The sequence below is a fragment of the Mixophyes fleayi genome, chromosome 9, assembly GCF_038048845.1.
Source record: "Mixophyes fleayi isolate aMixFle1 chromosome 9, aMixFle1.hap1, whole genome shotgun sequence".
Classification (NCBI taxonomy): domain Eukaryota; kingdom Metazoa; phylum Chordata; class Amphibia; order Anura; family Limnodynastidae; genus Mixophyes; species Mixophyes fleayi.
Genome location: NC_134410.1, coordinates 12,621,418 through 12,642,981, shown reverse-complemented (window position 1 = coordinate 12,642,981; position 21,564 = coordinate 12,621,418). Strand labels below are relative to the sequence as shown.

Below are 21,564 nucleotides of genomic sequence, written 5' to 3'. Positions count from 1 at the left end.
TCATTAGTGTCTTTCCCGTAATCCTCTCGCTCATTACTATCTCTCCCTTACCCCTCCCTGTAATCCTCTCACTCATTACTATATCTCCCTTACCCCTCCCTGTAATCCTTTCACTCATTACTATATCTCTTACACCTCCCTGTAATCCTCTCACTCATTACTATCTCTCCCTTACTCACCCCTGTAATCCTCTCACTCATTACTATATCTCCCTTACCCCACCCTGTAATTCTCTCACTCATTACTATCTCTCCCTTACACATCCCTGTAATCCTCTCACTCATTACTATTTCTCCCTTATACATCCCTGTAATCCTTTCACTCATTACTATCTCTCCCTTATCCATCCCTGTAATCCTCTCACTCATTACTATCTCTCCCTTATCCCTCCCTGTAATCCTCTCACTCATTACTATCTCTCCCTCACACCTCCCTTACACCTCCCTGTAATCCTCTCACTCATTACTATCTCTCCCTTACACCTCCCTGTAATCCTCTCACTCATTACTATCTCTCCCTTATCCCCCCTGTAATCCTCTCACTCATTACTATTTCTGCCTTACACATCCCTGTAATCCTTTCACTCATTACTATCTCTCCCTTACACCTCCCTGTAATCCTCTCACTCATTACTATCTTTCCCTTACACCTCCCTGTAATCCTCTCACTCATTACTATCTCTCCCTTATCCCTCCCTATAATCCTCTCACTCATTACTATCTCTCCCTTACACATCCCTATAATGCTTTCACTCATTACTATCTCTCCCTTATCCCTCCCTGCAATCCTCTCACTCATTACTATCTCTCCCTTATCCCTCCCTGTAATCCTCTCACTCATTACTATCTCTCCCTTACACCTCCCTGTAATCCTCTCACTCATTACTATCTCTCCCTTACCCCACCCTGTAATCCTCTCATTCATTAGTATCTCTCCCTTACTCCTCCCTGTAAATCCCCTCACTCATTACTATCTCTCCCTTACCCCTCCCTGTAATCCTCTCACTCATTGCTATCTCTCCCTTACCCCTCCCTATAATCCTCTGATTCATTACTATCTCTCCCTTACTCCTCCCTGTAAACCCCCTCACTCATTATTATCTCTCCCTTACACCTCCCTGTCATCCTTTCTCTAATTAGTGTTTTAACCTTACCCTTCTCTCTAATCCTCTCTTGCATTACTCTTTCCCTTAGTCATTCCTGTAATCGTATCTTTCATTAGTATCTCTCACATATCCTTTATGAAATTATCCCTCTAGTTAATGTCTCTCCCAATACCGCTCTCTGTAATCCTCTATTGTAAGTGTCTTTCAATTACCTCTCCCTGTAATCTTTCCCTTACCTATCTCTGTAATCCTCTCCATCATTAGATTCTTTCCCCAATGCCTCCCTATAATTATCTCTCTCATTAGTGTGTGTCTCTCTCCATGTAATGCTCTCTCTCATTTGTGTCTTTCCCTTACAACTCCCTGTAGTCATCTTGTTCATGACAATCTTTCCATTAGCCATCATTGTAATCCTGAAAAATTGGATTCTTTCTTTATCACCTCCCTGTAGTCCTTTCTCAATAGTGTCTCACCCATACCACTCCCTGCAATGTTATTGCTCATTGCTGTCTCTCCCATATGCTTTGTGTAATGCTCTTTTTCATTAATGTCTCTCCCATAATGCTCCCTGTAATCTTCTTTCTCATTAGTTTATCTTCATTACTCCTCCTTGAAATCCTCTCTCTCTCTAGTGTTCCTCCAAGTAATCATCTCTCTCGTGAGTGTCTCTACCTGTAATGTTCTCCATCATTCGTGTTTCTCCCTTACCCCTTCATGTAATCCATTTACTCCATAGTAGTATAGTCAACCTGTTGTCATTAGTTGTCAGGTGATATGAGTAGCACCCAACTATTCTTTTATTGCTCCATGGTCTTTTTCCTTTTCTTAATAGCTGTTTCTTCTCCTCCTTGTATTTCCCTATTTCTCACCCTATGCATTCAGCCACCCGGGTTCACCTTCTTTTCTAATATTATGTATCCTAAATCAGCTGTGGTTTCACATGAGCATAATATGGAAATATAATAATTATCAAACTCTTTGGAGTATTTGGACTGCGTGCCCACCCAGATTTATACATACTGGTACACCCTTTTCTCCGGCAGCGCCCGATGGACCCTGGGGGCCTGGTCGTCCGGGAGGCCCAATTGGTCCACCTTGGCCTGGTCCACCTCTTTCTCCAGGAGATCCCTGTAGGATAAAAGCAACACTCAGTAACTAAAACTCATTTCCAATTTCTACCCCACAGAAAGGAATCTATACAGTGCAGAGACTCTTATCAGTGCCGTCTCCTATCCAGAATAATAGAATTCTGGGACATGACATTAACATGGCAACTATTTGAGTCCATGCATTACCCATGGGTTGTCCAGAAAGCCCCATCCTTTACTGATGAACTGTAAGGTGAAACAGGCTGTCCATAGATGAATAGTCTGTGACAGCACAAGCCTGAGCCATGCAATAAAACACCAGTGGTAAAATCATTGACTGAAAGGGATACCATGTAAATGGCATATCCCAGAAGTATATTCTTTATATTTTATTATGTGCATTACTATAAATACTATTAATTTAATTTCAGGGAAACTAAAGAAGTCATTCTTTTTTAGGGCTGGTTATTGTAAAAGCATTATCTAGGCTATCAAACTATGGGCTCAATGATATAGACCAGCGGTCAAATTGGGAATTTAGAAATAGAAGTGGTGAACTGTAGAATTATGGTCTATAGAAGGGATGTTGGCATTTCGGAAGAGCTACAACAGAATGAGAGACGGGCTTCCCCTTATATCTAGATTTATAAACGATGGCCCAGAGCCGTGGAGCTTTCCTTATAGGTGGTGCATAGCATAATTTGCCTGAAGAGCAGGTCAGAAGTGTTACCGGAAGGAGGTAAATAGATTTAAGAGAGTAGACATTTTAATATTGGCAAGCAAAACGAAAATAAATGAAATGTGTAAACTTACCGCTGGACCAGGGGGACCAGCTGGACCTTCATTACCTTTCAGACCTCCACCACCCTAACAAGAAAAAGAGAAATATTCAATGAGTTAACAAGAAGGGCCAGAATGCTGGATATATACAGTCAGATATAACAAAATGGGAGGGATTGATTGAAAAGATCATTATAGTTCAATTTACATCCATTGTTTTAAGGTTTTGATATTCTTACTGGCAAAATAGGTGAGTTACCCATCACTAACCACTGAGAAACTTTGTATTTTTTGTGCTATGTTAATAAATAAATGATACTTGTCTACTTGTTAGAAAAGCTCTTCTCGTTTTCAGATTTTTTCAGTTGATATCTATCTGCATCTTTTGTTAACAGATTATTTGATTTGGGAAACAAAATAGGGTATGTACAATATTTCAGTTTATATTACACAAATATATGTGATAACAAAAACTAATCTATAATCTTAAATAGCTGGGTGCCAATTTAAATCCAGATGTTAGTTATGAAGGTTACGTATACGTCCTCTGTTCATAGAGATGATGTATGAGTACTAGTAGATGATGTGTCTGATAGTCCTACTTGGAAACGTTTGATTGACTGGCTTGTCACTAGTATATCACTTTGATTATCATGGTGAGGATGCAGCTGCTGGTCATCCATATGACATATATGATATGTATGTCTAATAGACTTCCAGATAACATATGAGTCTGATAGACATGTAAATGATGCATGCATTTCTGGTCATCTAGATGGTTTCTATCTACTCCAGATGGCAAGTCTTCTAGCCATCCCGATGTGTCTAATATCTACCATAAAATGTATGTGTTTCCTATACATCCAGATGAAGCATGTATATTCTGGTGATCCAGATGACTTGTATGTCTGATCGACCTCCAGAAGTCATATATACCATGTCTGCTATGCATCTAGATTATGCATGTTTCTGCTGGTCATCCAGATCATGTATAGGTCTGATAGACTTCCAGAGGACATGTGAGTCTACTATACATTTAAATGATGCATATGTACTACATAATGTGTCTCATATAAATTCATGCGATGTATGTTTCTCCAGATGATATGTATGTCTAATAGACATCCAATAGATATGTGTGTGTGCTAGAAATTGAGATGATGAGTCTGCAAGACATTTAGCTGATACATGCTTCATCTGGTCACCCAGAGGATGTATGTATTTGATAGACTTCCAGATATGTGTCTGCTAGACATTAAAATGATGCATGTGTCTACTGCTCATCCAGATCCGGATCATTAATAAACACTTCATCTGCTGCTGATTCAGATGTTATATGGATCACTAATACACAGATACTACATATGCTGGTCATCCAGATAATGTGTATGTCTGATAGACTTCCAGATGATATATGTGTTTGCTAGACATTAAGATGATGTGTGTGCATGCTGGTCATCCAGATGACGTATGTGTCTATTAATCATGCCTATTGTATTTGTGTCTGATGGACACCCAGAGCTTATGTATATCTGACATTCACATAGACATTTAATTGATGCATTTGTCTGCTGGTCATCTAGATGATATATGTGTCTGATATGCATACAAATTATATATGTCTGCTATACATTTAGGTAATATATGATCTACTGATCATCGAGATGCTGTTTGTCTCAATCATCCAGACGATGGTATGGGTCTACCAGTCTTCTAGTTATGTGGATGATGAACATCAAGATCATGGGGTAAATGTATCAAGCTGAGAGTTTTCCGGCGGGTTTAAAAAGCCAATCAGATTCTAGCTATCATTTACTTAGTACATTCTACAAAATGACAGCTAGAATCTGATTGGTTGCTATAGGCAACATCTCCACTTTTCAAACCCGCCGGGAAAACTCTCAGTTTGATACATTTACCCCCATATGTCTTCTAGTCATCCAGATGAGGCATGTGTCTACTAGACTTCCAGGTGATCTATGTGTCTGATGATCATCCGGATGATATGTCTTCCAGATGATGTACTGTATGTGGCTGCTGCTAGTCCAAATGAAAGTGTCTGATGATCATCCGGATAATGTGTCTTCTAGTCATCCAGATTATATATCTTCTAGTTATCCAGAAAAGGTCTGTGTCAGCTGGTCTTCCAGCTTATCTATGTGTCTAATGACGATCTTGATGATAGATGTTTCTGATGGTCATCTAAATTATATGTGTATGTTCTAACCATCCAGATGATGTATAAATCTCCTTAACACATAATATCAAACATCTGTCCAGATAATGTATATTGCTTCTAGCTACAGAAATAATGATGTATCCACTCTATCTAATCTTTCTTTTTGGGTACCTAACCTCTAAACCACAGCGCCCCATGATGACCAATGTCTTACTGGGTCATCTCATGGACTTCAATTTCATAACTCAACTCTTACCACACCCTTCAGCATGGTTCTTGTGTCCTGCTGAGCTACTGTATATGATATCCTGGTGTGAACAGCTGTCCTATCCTTATATTTCACAATTAACCCAGATATATGTGCTTTATAGTCATCTAAATGATCTACGTCTGATAGTCATCTCCATTACGTCAACTAGTCATTCCGTTTGTAAGGTTTAATTACATATATGCGTTAACTTGGACATCATTGTGAAATTAAATAAAGGATTTATCTTTAACTATTGGAAAAGTACTGGTATGTGATTAAACTGTAAATTTATAAGAAACATCTCAATCTGTAATATTGACCCTGATTCCCACCAGTTGAGTTCTGCCAATGTTCACTAGTATACGTGCAAAATACATCAGAGATTGTTTTGATTTATGTACTTGTGTCTTTGTTCTACTGTAGTTAAATATAATTACAAGTGCTGTTCTAAACTGTAATTGATCTGCACTATGCACGTGTTATAATTTATATCAACAATACAACATATATAATAACAATGCCTTAAGACTATATAACTCACTGTATATTGTTAATCTAGAAAGAGACGTCTAATGTGCATGGGGAATCTATGCCAGATTGCTCCTAATGAATTAATTAATGCTTTGTTTTTAATAAAGAACCTCTGATCATTCAAACATTTTGTGTTATCTAATATTTTAACAACAAGATGATGGCTATATAATCATTTACTTGATCATCTACTTGAAAGATTCTAATTATGTATGTGATGTATGTGTTTAGCTATTCGGATAATGTGCTGTATATTGTTGGATAGTCATTTATAGAATATCAACTAATGTAATTTTGCTAAATAACTTACTTGATATTCTGATATAAAAATGTAGCTACACTATAGTCTTTTATCATTTTATAATTTAAATATAAGTTAGAGGGCATGTTAGTTACACACAATAGTGGTATTTTGTGGGCTGACCAAATATTTATTTTACCAATTCACTAGAAACAATTAACATCACTGAGGCAGGAGGCATTTTAGCTCAGTGATGCTACGAGTTCCTAGTGAACTGATAGCCTAGAGCCTCATGAATTGCTCATTGCTATGCTATGTCTATATAATGGATATACCTAATAAGATTGTCTACGTGACTAAATATAGAAACGATCTGTTATGATTGCCAATTTTTAATTCTCTCTTCTTTATTCTGTTGTGGCATGAATTATCTTTCTTCTACTAAAGTTCCAAACTGGAGTCAGCGGTCATCAAACAGGAAATGACAACGAGGAAACGGTAGAGACAGATTAAGGGGGTGGAAGACGTAAGAATTAAATCACCAGTACAAGAAGACATAGTAAGCATAATATAGAACAACAATTACCTAATTAATAGTGAAAGTTTAAAATTGAAAGTCATTCTTCAGTGGGGTCTTTTGGTTTTGTAAGCCAATACAAATAAAAATAACCTGTAAGTATCCTGCTCAGCTTTTCTGATCAATCTGCTGTCTGCTTACTAAAGTTTATTATACTATGTACTTAGATTGCAGGCTTTACAGGGCAGTCTACTGTACCCCATTACATGCATACCACATTTCATGCATATCCTCTTGACAGATGTATAAATATACCCAATTGTAAAGCGCTACGGAATTTGCTGGCGCTAAATAAATGTTGATGATGATGATACATAAATACAGATGGGCTCTTGTGTCATAGTCACTTATGCTGGAGATCTAACTGACACTTTATAGGGCCACAGTATGATTATAGGGAATTAATAAATTGTCATAATAATACAGCATTGTTGTACCAGGCATTGTATCAGTGCAATGGTCATCTACTCACTGGTGTACCAGGCAGTCCTCTCTCTCCAGGGAATCCTCTTAAACCGGCTGGGCCATCTTTGCCAGGAACTCCAACAGGTCCAGGATCTCCCTATGGAATTGTAGAGGAGTGAGTGGGAAACAAGGAGATTGGAAGGGAAAGGACAGGTGAGGGTCAGAAAGCTGTAGATGAGTTTCCAAGATAACTGGGAAGAAAGATGAGTGAGGAGAGATAATATATGTTCTGTGGAAACGGCCATGAATGGGGCCAGTTGATGGAAGAAGAGTCACCATTCGCTCACCTTGGTACCTTCTTTTCCAGATGCGCCAGACAAGCCCTGCTCTCCCGGTGGTCCTGGAGGACCAGGGTGACCTCTCTCTCCCATAGGACCAGACTCACCTTGGGCACCCTGTGTACAAATAAACATGTGCTCTATATATTATATATAATCATTGTAAACATAACAAACAAAGCAATGGGCGTTTAGCAGATCTATTGTAAAATGATAACACTATATATGGAAGCCTTGTGAAGTAAGGCAGCACAGTGGCTTAGTGGTTACCATGTCTGCATCACAGCACTGGGGTTATGAGTTTGATTCCTGACCATGGCCTTATCTGTGTGGAGTTTGTATATCCTTCCGGTGTCTACGTGGGTTTCCTTCGGGTGCTTCGGTTTCCTCTTACACTCCAAAAATAGGTTAATTGATTACTATTAAATTGACCCCAGTCTCTCTCGGTCTGTGTGTGTGTGTATGTTAGGGATTCAGACTGTAGGCTCCAATGGGGCAGGGACTGATGTAAGTTCTCTGTACAGCGCTGCGGAATTAGTGGTGCTAAATAAATAGATGATGATGAACTGCACAATAATTATATATATTGACACGTAAAAGGCTTTGCAATATAGATAATATAATATAAATTGCTATATAATTTGTGATATGTTGATCAATAAATATCTAACATATAAATTGAGAATATATTATATACATTAAAGTACATATCTTACCTGTGGTCCCACAACGCCAGGTGGTCCTGTAGTTCCCATTTTACCTTGGAAACCCTACAAAGAAAATGAGAGACAGGTTAATACAATTGTGCTTACTGTCCTCATCCTCACATAACGTAATATGGCACACAATTAAGGTAGTTTTGTAATTGTTCTGTGAGATAATATTACTTATGGCTATATAATACAACCACCAGTATGGAACTCACCACTTCTCCTCTCTGTCCAGGATGTCCAGGGATTCCATCTTTACCGGGAGGGCCCTACCAAAGAAGGAAAGAATAATATTTATTCTCGTTATGTAGCAGTAAAGAATGGACCATTCTTCCTTTACATAAAAAATATTTGTTTCAGCAGTGTTACTGATTACCGATACAATTGGGATTGGGATCATTTTGTTGTGGTTAAACTAAAGTCAATAAGTATTTAACTTTGTCTTTAATAGTAGCAATATGAGAGTAATTAATGATATTTGAAGGACTGTATCTGATTGTGTTCAGTGGTTACAAATTGAGAATGTTTTCCAATAATCATGTATATATGAAACATTGTCACTTAGGTGACTACCCGTAAATAATTGATATCAAATGATAGTTGATCATGTTACATATTGGGAAAGGTAATTGAAGATGGCTTACTGTGAACAGTGGTTACATACTGACAAAATGGTTAGTTGGGACGAGCAGTTAGATACTGAGCATATGGGTGATTGAGGACAGTGGTTGATATAAGTGGTGGATGTGATTAGTCGTCGTTAGATACTGAGAATATAGATTACTGTGATCAGGGGTTGGATATTGAGTAACATGGTTAGGTATTGGTTAGGTACTGACTAAAGAGTTTCATTGTGATAAATTGTTATCTACTGAGGTATATTATTTATTGTTATTAGTGACCAGATTGTGAGGTGGATGTCTCATTAAGTTGTTTGATTGGGACCAGTGGTCAAATGCTAAATATGTGGCTGATTGTGATCTGTGGCCAACCACTCAAGAAAATATATTATTAAGAGATATATAGACACATAGTAGAAAGACATTGTGAACCGTGGTTGATTGTAATAAGTGGCACTGAGATAAGTGATTAGGGCCGCAATACTGAGATTATGGGTGACCAGTGATTAGATACTGAGGCCGATGGCTGATACAGGTAAATGATGGATCTAGTGGATTACTAGATAACTCATCATAGTGTTGACTATATTTTGAATCACAGTTAAGTAGTCACTGGGAAAAAGTCCAACTCTTTGGTTATCTGTGGAGATAATTGATGGGAAAAGTGAAAAAGTAAAACGGGATGGCCTGAGAAGAACAGGATGGACTGAGAACAGGATGGACTGAATGAAGATGATGTCCACGTGGTGCTCGAAGGACAGAAGTCTATGTCGATGGGATCTGGCTGTGGGATTTTACCATAAATGTTTATTTTAGTTAAAATAATGATATAACTTAAAGGCAAAAAAATGTAGCAATCATAAGACTATATTAATGTACTTACAGGAGGTCCTTTGGGCCCGGGGAAACCATTTGAGCCTTGTGGTCCTGGGAGACCCTACAAAAAGAAGGAGAATTAGAGGAACGTGAAAGAGTAGATGGGAGAGATGTGTAAAAGTAGTAGATGAAGTCATATATAAGAATATATAAAAACAGGAAAGGGTAGAGAAGCAACTCTGACAAATTAGGAACAAAGAGAATGGGTAACATTGTATGAACAGTAAAATTACAAAGAGCTTGAGAAACATAGACAATTATATGGAAAATTTTACAGACAGAATTAAGATATGGGGGTCTTGCACTGAACTGGGAGCTGGACTTACTCTCTCTCCTGGAGGTCCTGAAGGACCATCTCCACCAGATGTACCCTGAAGATAGACAGAAATAGTGAGTGAACATGTATTTATCACATGTGGATGGACATGTCACTGGCACGCAACACACATACAGACACATGGAGTGTACTTATACACTGACAATAATCACTCACAGACTTGTGTACACATAGTATCGTTTGTTAGTCTGTATTATTGGCATCGTAATGGGAGAACTAGAACTTAGAACACTTTAATTCATCCACCACTGCGACTGTATCTACGTGCAGGTTTAATATGGATTTTCAGTGTATAATGCTTCTCACAGCAGTTACATAACTCACACCATTAGCCAATGAATATCTGCAAACAAAGATTATAGAATATTCAGTTTTAGGATGAAAAAAATAAAAATTTCAAAGAATCCACTCCCAAAAATTATCTATTCAATAGAAATGTAAAATAAATGCAGATTTTGGATGGTGTACCACAGAATAAGTAAATATCAAAGAATCTTTATTACCCGAAGAAATAAAGATTATATCTGAATGGGAGATTGCCATATGGCTGACCAACTGGGATTTTAATTCACATTTTGTTTATTGTACACAAATAATGAATTGCAGTTTTGTTTTACTCATTTTAATATTTTGCTATTACTATAAACAAGTGGGTGGTAGATATTTTATATAAAAAATGTAGTCTTCAATAATAGATAGATATGAGATAAATAGATAGATAGATAGATAGATAGATAGATAGATAGATAGATAGATAGATAGATAGATAGATGGATAGATAGATAAATAGATAGATAGATATATACAATTAACAACAGTACAATTCTTTTTTGTTACTATACAGAACCTTTGTTTTTGATTCAGAATCTGATACTGTAAATCTTTTTAAATCAGAATATTAAAATAAGTAGCATTGAAAAAATTGTTGACACCCTAGACTTAATATTTGGTAGCACGGTCTTTGATCAAAATAACTGCAATCAATCCTATGAGCCTCCTGCACCTCTACTGGCAGTCTGGTCCACTCTTCTTGTGCAAACTGCTCCAGTTCTCCCAGATTTGAAGGGTCCTTTTCCCAATGCTTCAGATCTCTCCACAGGTGCTCTATGGGATTTAGATCAGGACTAATTGGTGACCACTTCAGAACAGTCATTGTCTTTTCTTGAACCATTCCTGAGTGCTTTTTGAAGTGTGGAGTCATTGTCCTGCTGGAAAACCCATGATCTTCGACGGAGACCCAGTTTTGTGAGATCAACATTGTCCTCCAAAATGGCCTGGCAACTTCCATATTTTATGATTTCATGCACACATTCAAGATACCCAGTGCCATATGCATCACATCAGCCCCAAAACATCACTGAACCTTCTCCATGTTTGACTGCAGTGAAGCTGTTTTTTTCTTTGAAAGCTTTATTTTGTTTTCTGTAAACACAGGGATGATGCGCTTTACCGAAGAGCTCTAATTTGGACTCATTTGTCCCCAGAACATTCTCCCAGAATGAAATTTGGCTTGTTCAAGTATTTTTTGGAAAATTCCAGTTGGGCTTTCTAATACCTCTCAGCAGTGAGCCCCTCCTGTACCCCCTACCATATAACCAACTTTCATTGAGTTGATGACAGCTGGTGCGAGATGAAACGGTTGTACTTTGTGTCTGAAGAGCAGCTTGAATCTGTTTGGAGGTTTCTCAAGGTGCTTTCTCCACCTTTCAAACAATCCTGCACTGTAATCCTCTATTGCAGCCACATCCAGGGAGTTTGGCTACGGTGCCATTGGCCTTTAACATCCTAGTAACATTACGTACAGTGGAAACTGGAACATCAAGAGATTGGTTTGTAGCCTTGAAATTGTCCATGCTTGGCTACAATCTTTTGTCTGACCTCCTCAGACAATTCTCTGTCACAGTAAATAATAAAAGGAGATTGAGTCCTTTTCTCTATTCAAGCTTGTTTAATGAGTGATTTTTATATTGCAGACACCTGCCACTCACCACAGGTGAGTTCAGTTCCAAAGTGAAGGAGAACCATCTGCTTGAAATCTAATTATTTTTGAATACTTCTAAAAGTTGCCTACAAGACTTCTCCCGTGCTGCTCCCCACTTATGGAATTCCCTACAGCGCTCAATCAGACTTTCCCACAGCCTTCAAGTTTTTATTAGAGGTGACCTTATCCCCGATAACACTATTCACACTAATGCACCCTCACAACTGTCCCAATCTCCACTCTGAAACACAATTACTCCTCTGGTTTCAGCGGTGCCCTCTTCTACTTCTACTTGAATGTAAGCTCTCTAATGAGCAGGGTCCTTCATACCTTTGTTTTCATGTCTGTATTTATTTTGTCTGCCTTGTATGTCCCTGTTTTATGTATGTCCTGTTTTCCCTACCGTACGGCGGTGCAGAGCACTGTGGCACCTTACAAATCTATGATAATAATAATAATAAGTTTGCCCGGCCCATTTCTGTGTGGCATAAGCCATGTCTAATATTTTCAGCTTTTTGTGCTTCATTCAACTACAAACCAAATTAATAGATAGAGAGATATGAGATTGATAGATAGATAGATAGATAGATAGATAGATAGTGCATATTTCAAAATCTCACACGCATACACTGCATATACTTGGCACACTCAGTCTGTAAGGGCACAGACATACACACACACAATACAGCAGTAGTTTTATTTAACAACCTTTGGTCCTGATTTTCCTGTGGCTCCTCTGGGTCCTCTTTGACCTCTGGGTCCCTGAAAAAAAAGAATTGTAAGTATACAAAGAACAATATACAGTGCTGTATATTTACAATATTAAGGTAGTGGTTAGCACTTCTGCCTCTCAGCACTGGGGTCATGAGTTCAATTCCCTATCATGGCCTTATCTGTGAGGAGTTTGTATGTTCTCTCCGTGTTTGCGTGGGTTTCCTCCGGGTGCTCCGGTTTTCTCCCCCACTCCAAAAAACATACTGGTAGGTTAATTGGCTGCTAACAAAATTAACCATAGTCTGTATGTCTGTGTGTGTCTGGCTTTCTGTCCGTATGTGTGTGTGTTAGGGAATTTAGACTGTAAGCCCCAATGAGGCAGGGACTGATGTGAGTGAGTTCTCTGTACAGCGCTGCGGAATTAGTGGCGCTATATAAATAAATGGTAATAATAATAATAAGGTGGACCGGTGACCTACACACAGCAAAAGCGGCAATTTGTGGCATGTACCAATATTCAGATTACGATGCAGATTATTCACTAGGCTCTTTGGGCTCCAGGCATCAGTGATGTCATCAGTTCCTAGTGAATTGATAGGCTGAATATTGGCCCAGCCAATAAATTGGCTGCCTCCATTGTGAGATTTGAGATTAGTACAACTAGAACAGGATGAGACATAGGCCATTATAACATCTAGTTCATGTGGCTACAGCAATCTGAAACAGGGATTACGGTAATGACGGCACTGATCACTCACCGAGGGTCCCCTCTCTCCTCTCGGACCTGATTTTCCAGACAGACCCTGAGAGAGAAAAAATAACACAATAATGTGATTTCTCATGTAACAAGCAATAACATACAAGGTGACAATATATCAGATTAATATTCTAGCAACAAAATACTATAGATCACAAATTTAAAAAGTGTTGGCATGATGACAATGACGTGCTTACATTGAAATAGATGTCCAAACAATACATTTATCATCAGTCGACTCTGAAAAGTTACGTGTACTCTGTTTGACTCTCTGTCATGTACAATGGGGATTTTAACTGCTTGTCTGCATCATTTATTTTGTTTAAGTTGCCTGTTATTCCAGAGTACAATACTATATCAGCCCTCCAGGACGAATAGGATGTATTGCATTATATGAATAGGTAATATGTCTCATACCCGTGCTCCCTTCTCTCCATTGGTCCCTGCGAATCCTGGGAAGCCAAGGGAACCCTGTAACGATATAAGGCAGAACAGATTATATTATAAACCAGCGCAGTGAGGCGGGTGTGGCGTGCCCATTATGTTCCACTATAACCCTCATTCACCTTGGTGCCCTGTCGTCCTGGATAACCTGGCAGGCCTGGGACACCCAGCTTGCCCTGGAAGACACAAGAGATAAATGTTAAATCACGTTCTTACTCTATTTGTACGTATTTGTGAACACACACCAGACACAGCCACATCTCACCTTCTCACCAAGCAATCCTAAGGGGCCCGGATCACCATTAGGGCCGGATCTTCCCTTTGGACCCTCAGGGCCATCTTCTCCCCTCGACCCTGGAAGTCCACCTTCACCCTACACACAGGTAAATTGAGAAAACATCTTTTAAATACTGTAAATGGAAAACATAGCTCAAGCCTAACTTTTACACAAGACTGTACTTGGTGAACATTTTGCAGACCATTATAGTCATGTCCACTAGGCAGCGCTATCAACATGTCCCCATAGATTACATTTTAGTTTACATGTTGCTTAAAAAAAAGAAAAGAAAAATAATTCAAAATAAAACAAAGTGTAAAAACAACATAAAGTAGGCACTGAAATGGGCAAATCATATGGTCCATTAGTTTATTTTCTGCCGTCCAATTATATTTTTCTATACCCAACACAGGATGTTTGTCAAGTGGATATTTTCTTTAATTAGACAAACTATATCTGCAATTGGGCGACCTTTATAAATATACACGGCCTGTGATTGGTCATGACACTTATAATTATGCAATCTACTGGAGAAAATATTTTTTATAACCAGCAAATAGTCATATAAAACTCATTCAATTATGTCGCTAATTGCTGAATATAATTTTAAAAACAATGAGTATTTATCTCATTCCTAAAGTATTCGCCTGCACTGGGAAGTACACCGGGGAGGGGAACTGACAACACCCCCGGCCTGTTTGCAACAAGTGAATGGCAGTAGGACAAAGCTGGACACGCAGATTGTTTGTGGTCCCCAGAAGAGGATCTGGTGAACAACGCATAACAAATAAGGAAAACCCATAACGTCGTCTTAAGATATGAAGTATGGCAAACACTACATTTTAAGGGTTTGTTCCAAGCAAAATTGATAATGGGAAGGCCACCGGAGCGGGGCCTTGTAGCAGACCCGGGTCATTTATCTGGGCTCCCACCTACGGCCATTTGGACACCAAAATACCCGAATTACTGTAATATTTTTGACAACTTTTTTTTTTATTAACAGAGTGGGTAGAAGAGGCCCTAAACCAATATCTTGCTTAGGGCCCCACAGAGTCTTATTCAGGCTCTGCCTGTTAGACTGCATGTATATGGCCCAATGAAGATGGAGACACTGCAGTAAAGCCAAGTGTAGATACATTATATTAGTGAGAGTATCAAGTAACCAATTTTATGAAGGATAGGAGTTATATTTGCAAAAGAAAAAACTTTTGACTCTATACGCTCTACACTCCTATATAATGTTGTCCGTGGAGACACACGGTTGAGGATATAGATGAACATTAATATGCTTTCTTTTCAATTGAGTTGATGGTTTATAAATTAATTAGCACCATGACCCTGTTTGTATAAAGACATAGGAATTGCAATGTTTGAGTCTTACTCACCTTGTCACCCTTCACACCAAAATCCCCTTTAAGTCCTGCGAATCCATCTTCACCCTGAAAGAAAGTAATCAAGGTAATCAGGTGGGGTTTAGAAAGAGCACCGCAGGAGATGGGTTATCATTGATGGGGGGATGTGAGTCGTCATTATGTCAGCATTGTGCTGGCCTGAGAGGTAGGTTATTTGGGTACCACAGAATCGGTAACTGTAGATCACACAATGTTTCTCTCTTACCTTCTCTCCCTTATGGCCTTGCAGACCCCTGATTCCATCAACTCCCTGTAACAATAGAAGTAAAGAGATGAGTAGGGGATGAAAAAGTGCAACAATTCTATGAGTTTCAATGTAAAATCAAATATGACTTTGTAAGAAATAAAATATTGTATATGTCTGTTGTCACCTTGAGACAAAATAGAAAAATAGGAAAGTAAGATAAAGTCAACAGAAATACAGATGGGTAAGGACAGGGAACGCTGAATCATTATAATGGAAAGACAACTTTGAGTTAAGGCTAAATAATGAGAAAAGCACAATACATACCTTCACTCCTCTGGGCCCAGGGTAACCAATCTGACCTTGTGGACCTAGCGGACCCTAAAGAAATAGAAAACAGAGTAAATTGGTCAGAGCAGAACAACATCATGTCTTTCTCTACCAGATTGTAGAGATTGTGTCATTTGCATTGGTTATAACCCCATAATGACCCCATATGAGGGACATACCATTGGGAACATGTTTCCATTGCAGTGAAACACAACCTATAAGGGCCATGATGCAAATGGGGTGAGGGACTGATAGGATGAGCAATTGTTCTATTGGGAGTGGGTGATGAGTTGATTAGAGCGAGACAATATTCAGTAATATCCATTAAATAGTAGTAGATTTTACTTAGTGATGTGCAGTCATGTTTTAATAGTAGTGATTGTAAATGTGCTTGGTTAGTTCACTGGCACAAGGGACAGATGAAATGAGTTGGGCAGCACGGTGGCTAAGTGGTTAGCACTTCTGCCTCACAGCGCTGGGGTCTTGAGTTCAATTCCCAACCATGGCCTTATCTGTGAGGAGTTTGTATGTTCTCCCTGTGTTTGCGTGGGTTTCCTCCGGGTGCTCCGGTTTCCTCCCACACTCCAAAAACATACTAGTAGGTTAATTGGCTACTATCAAAAAAAAATTGACCCTAGTCTGTCTGTCTGTGTGTGTGTATGTTAGGGAATTTAGACTGTTAGCTCCAATGGGGCAGGGACTGATCTGAATGAGTTCTCTGTACAGCGCTGCGGAATTAGTGGCGCTATATAAATAAATGGTGGTGATGATGATGATGATGATGATGAGTTGGTCTTGGGACCAGTAGAGCGGATCATAGGTCATGTTCCTCTTTAGTTGAAGGATAGATTGGTTGATTCATGGCTGAGAAATCCTTCGGGAATCATTAAATAATGGATTATTATATTGAATGACTGGAGCTGTTTTATTAATGGTAAGTCTATTTATATTATTAGATTGGGGTCTGAGACAAATGGAATCGGGCATGGAGTGGGTCATTCTTATAGTCATTCTTATAGTAAAGTGAAGAAAAAACTAATATCATACCACTGATCTGAGCCAACAATTAATAATATTGTGCCAATTGTTTGATACTGTATAATTTAATATAATAAAAGTGTGACATCCCTCCTTAAGACAGATCTGATGGGTTATGCTTCAATTTCAGTAAGGGGGAGATTGGAGAGGTCTCGGCCACTTCGGAGTGAGAAACAGGTGGGCCATGACTGAAGTGTGGTAATAGCATATATCCTCAGGCTTCCATTATTATGAAGAGACTATGGGGTAAATGTAAGAACCTCCGGATTCTTCAACTCCGGAGAGTTCAGCGTCTTCAGCGCTTAAATTTAAAGCGGCGCTGACTTGTAAAGGGAGACTTCCCTTTACAAGGCAGCGCCGCTTTAAATTTAAGCGCTGAAGACGCTGAACTCGCCGGAGTTGAAGAATCCGGAGGTTCATACATTTACCCCTATGTCATGATTCCCAGAACCAGATTGAATGGTTCACTGTCCCATTTGAGCAGATGACAGGTTAGATTGATCATATTCACAATGAGGTGATGAACAGATTAGAAGATGCAAGTTTCTGTTACAGTAAAAACTAATCTCATCAGATATGACCATCAAGCAGTGAGGAACAGGTTGGATGGGCCAACGAGCTAAGGAACTTAATGTGTCATGGTTCTATTGGAGAGATTTATATGTCACAGTTCTCGGAGGTAAGATACTATGCAAGTTATGCTTTACTTGGGGGGGGACACACTCAATAAATTGTTGCCTAAGTTCACAGCCATATTAATCTTTGAATGGTCAACTAGAGTGGGAGCTGGATAGAAGTTGGATACATGTAATTCCTCAGTTTTAGGAGGTGATTCAATTCGGCACAAGGTGTCTCCAGTACATCCGTGGAGACACTTCGTGGCGATGTTCTGGCTTGAATCTCTACTCATTTTTCCTCTCACCCCATAGAGGTGTGAGGAAAATTGAGCGGAGATTCCCTCCTTAGTTTGTCAGCAATGTGCAATCGTGCCCCATGGCTGGCAACTGAATCTCCCTCTTAGAGTGAGATTAAAGTGTATCTGAGTAAGACACAGAGCATATAGATTATCAGGAAAATACAATTATGGTGAGATTACTTTTTAATGAAGGTGATGATGAAGAAGAAATGATAATTATTATGTTATGAATACATTATGGAGCCATATTTTTAGCGTCAGGGGAAAATTAGAATAAGGAACAGTATATATTCCGCAGAACACATTGTATAGGATTTACATTCCTTGGTCTCTTGGGTATGTTACACTGGGAATGATAGGTTTAATTGGTTTGAAGAGCAAATTGAATGGAGCAGGGTTTCTGTGTTTTGGGTGACCAATCTGATTGGTCAGGAGATCTATATAGGACAGGCCAGATACAAGCCCCATAACTCAGACTCACCTGGTTGCCTTTGGTGCCTCCGGGACCCTCTTTACCAGGATGACCCTAAGATGAAAATGAAGAAGCAATATACAAATGAGATATTAATACACTAAGTCACCTGCACTTTTGGACAATAGCATTATACAAGTCAAACTTCTGACAAAACTCACTCAGACCTGTCAAATCTCTGCTGCATAATCAACCACATAGTTCTCATTTAACACAGGCCTATGGAGTGGCATCGCTGAGGTATGATGCCTCATACCTCATTTATATAATTAGTTCCAAAGGAATTGATAAGCTGCGTTGTCATTCATATTGGCTCAACTCACAACATGTCTGCCTCCACTGTGTGTAGGGGCAGGTAGACTTTTATTGTGCTTTTGGCAGCAATCCCATGAACAAAAAGGTGTGTGGTTTTTTAATATAAATAACTGTGTCAGGCTACAGGAAGAATGTCGGTATTAACCATTTTCCTTTCTTTTTTTTTCTTCAGGCTGCTGTTAATAATTTCTTATCTTAGACTACCATGGCAACCACAGTCACATGACACATGATATAGTGAGCAGAGAGGATTTGGAACGCCCTTCTGAGCTCTGTCAGGTCTGTGGCATCCTCCTTCACCTACATCTGCCATCATATAATATGAGCCTGTGTAGCAGACTAACTGTGTTTGTTCTGGCCACCAGATTTGTAGAGGATAGCTAAGAAAAATGCTTAAAGGGTTCTTAACTTGCCATTTAAAGAAAAATATTTCTTTAATGTAGGATTGCTGCTTTAATTTAAGCATGGTTTGTGAAACGTATAAATGGGCTTTGCTTTGGTCCTTTGTAATAATTTTTCTCTGAGATTCAACACTACATTTTGTTATATAGGTGTGGTAAACTCATTGTTATAACACTGACACTAATACTATGATTGTCATTTAACTTTTTTCCTCTCTCCTTCCTCATGTGTCCAGGGTATATTACTAATTAAAGGCTGTCTGATTGAGTCAGCCAATCACATGCAAAATGAATGTGTACCTATAATTCTAAATACTAAATACACTTATCTGACATTTGTTGAACACCTGCCTCTAGATTAGGGGCCTCACAACTGAAATGAATGGCTCTTGTTTTGGAACAGAATGCAATATTTTTCCTTTTTACCCACTATTAATATTGTGTGTATGTTACATGGATGTTATATTAAAAAAAGTGTTAATTTCGCCACTACATGTGATATAATCACAAAGCTGTTTTTCTTGCGAGGTATTTATAAAGTGGATTTACTTACACACATGTTTTTTGCTAGAATTTGCAATATAAGAAACCACACAAAATGCAAAACAGAGAAAGGAAACACATACTCGCTCCCACAAACACAAAACAAAATTTAGGGTGCATTTCTGATATACATATTAAAGTATAGAACCCTAGGGTTAAGAGTAAATGTTGAGTAAAACAGACCAATGGTCATGTTTGTAAATACTAGGGGCCTGATTCATTAAGGAACTTAAATTAAGAAATGTCTTATTTAAGTCTTCTGGACAAAACCATGTTACAATTCAAGGAGTGAAAATTAGTTTTCTGTTTTGCACATAAGTAAAATACTGACTGTTTTTCATGTAGCACACAAATACTTGATAGCTTATTTGTATTTGTACACTGAAATTTAAAGTTGATATTTGTGTGCTACATGAAAAAAAAAGTCAGTATTTAACTTTTGTGCAAAACAGAAAACTAATTTTCACCCCTTGCATTGTAACATGGTTTTGTCCAGGAGACTGAAATAAGAAATTTCTTAATTTAAATTCCTTAATGAATCAGGCCCTTATAGGTTGTCAACCCTATCTGAGGTCACACAATCTCTATGTACCACAAGCGAGTTTAACGTTCCTGCAGCCATTTTGTGTGCTGAACTAATAGTCACAAGAACTAAATCACTGGGAATTAGTGGCATTGTGTAGGCAAGAAGTGATGTCACTAAATCCTAGTGAACTGCTAGGTTGTAATGTTATTAATGCATGTAAGGGAAGGGGTTACAGTAATCAAACAAAATCCAAATTTGATCCCCTATAACTCATACTTGCCAACTGTCCCTAATTTTCACACTGACATTTGGGGTCACAGAACAATGACACACTGACACTTGGGGTCCAAGAACAGAGGCACACTGACACTTGGGGTCCCAGAACAATGACAAACTGACAATTGGGGTCCCAGAACAATGGCACACTGACACTTGGGGTCCAAGAACAGAGGCACACTGACACTTGGGGTCCCAGAACAATGACAAACTGACAATTGGGGTCCCAGAACAATGGCACACTGACATATCTGATCCTTGAACAATAACACAATATCACACTGACACTTGGGGTCCCAGAACAATGTCACACTTTCTCTTGGGGTCCCAGAACAATGGCACACTTACACTTGTGGTCACAGAACAATGGCACACTAACATATCGGATCCTTGAACAATAACACACTGACACTTGGAATCTCAAAACAATGGCACATTGACTCTTGGCGTCCTAGAACAAAGCACACGAACAGTTTGGGTCCCAGAACAATGGCACACTGGCCCTTAAGGTCCCAGAATCCTAAGGGACACACTGTCAATTAGGATCTTAAAATGGTTGAGCACCACTGTTCTAATGCATCTTGTGCAGTGACTTTCACTGAATTAAAATGTTGACAACCTCTTGATAATGTACTTTTCTAAACAGATTCCTGTTCCTGATAACAATTGTTGACTTGCCTGCCCCCAGTCACACATTCATTTAATTTGAGGCAATCATCATACTTCTGGTGATTTGTGTCATAGTGCATCCCACTCTTACAAAGCCATTGTTTGCTTGCAATACAATTTCACTATTAAATTGTGTTTTGAATATCTGGATATAAGCAGCGGTTTAGAGAGGGAGATCTTAATAAGTAACTGGGCCATTTTGTACTTACAGGAGGTCCGTCAGAACCGGGGATGCCTGGAAGTCCAGGTTTGCCCACGGGTCCCTGGAAGTA

At 38.9% G+C, this 21,564-nt stretch overlaps 1 protein-coding gene across 3 annotated transcripts in view; it reads right to left on the bottom strand.

The window, feature by feature from the left end:
* COL11A2 (collagen type XI alpha 2 chain) overlaps positions 1-21,564 on the bottom strand; it is a 106,367-nt gene that overhangs the window by 23,128 nt on the left and 61,675 nt on the right. For all 3 annotated transcript variants that reach the window (XM_075186463.1, XM_075186461.1, XM_075186462.1), the window contains 18 exons: positions 21,502-21,555; positions 18,572-18,616; positions 16,134-16,187; positions 15,828-15,872; positions 15,596-15,649; positions 14,199-14,306; positions 14,056-14,109; positions 13,907-13,960; positions 13,491-13,535; positions 12,727-12,780; positions 10,027-10,071; positions 9,708-9,761; positions 8,420-8,473; positions 8,211-8,264; positions 7,504-7,611; positions 7,224-7,313; positions 3,007-3,060; positions 2,126-2,233 (listed from right to left, as the gene is read on the bottom strand). In XM_075186463.1, the coding sequence (XP_075042564.1) occupies positions 2,126-2,233; positions 3,007-3,060; positions 7,224-7,313; positions 7,504-7,611; positions 8,211-8,264; positions 8,420-8,473; positions 9,708-9,761; positions 10,027-10,071; positions 12,727-12,780; positions 13,491-13,535; positions 13,907-13,960; positions 14,056-14,109; positions 14,199-14,306; positions 15,596-15,649; positions 15,828-15,872; positions 16,134-16,187; positions 18,572-18,616; positions 21,502-21,555 (1,134 nt within the window). The remainder of the gene's footprint in view (positions 1-2,125; positions 2,234-3,006; positions 3,061-7,223; positions 7,314-7,503; positions 7,612-8,210; positions 8,265-8,419; positions 8,474-9,707; positions 9,762-10,026; positions 10,072-12,726; positions 12,781-13,490; positions 13,536-13,906; positions 13,961-14,055; positions 14,110-14,198; positions 14,307-15,595; positions 15,650-15,827; positions 15,873-16,133; positions 16,188-18,571; positions 18,617-21,501; positions 21,556-21,564) is intronic.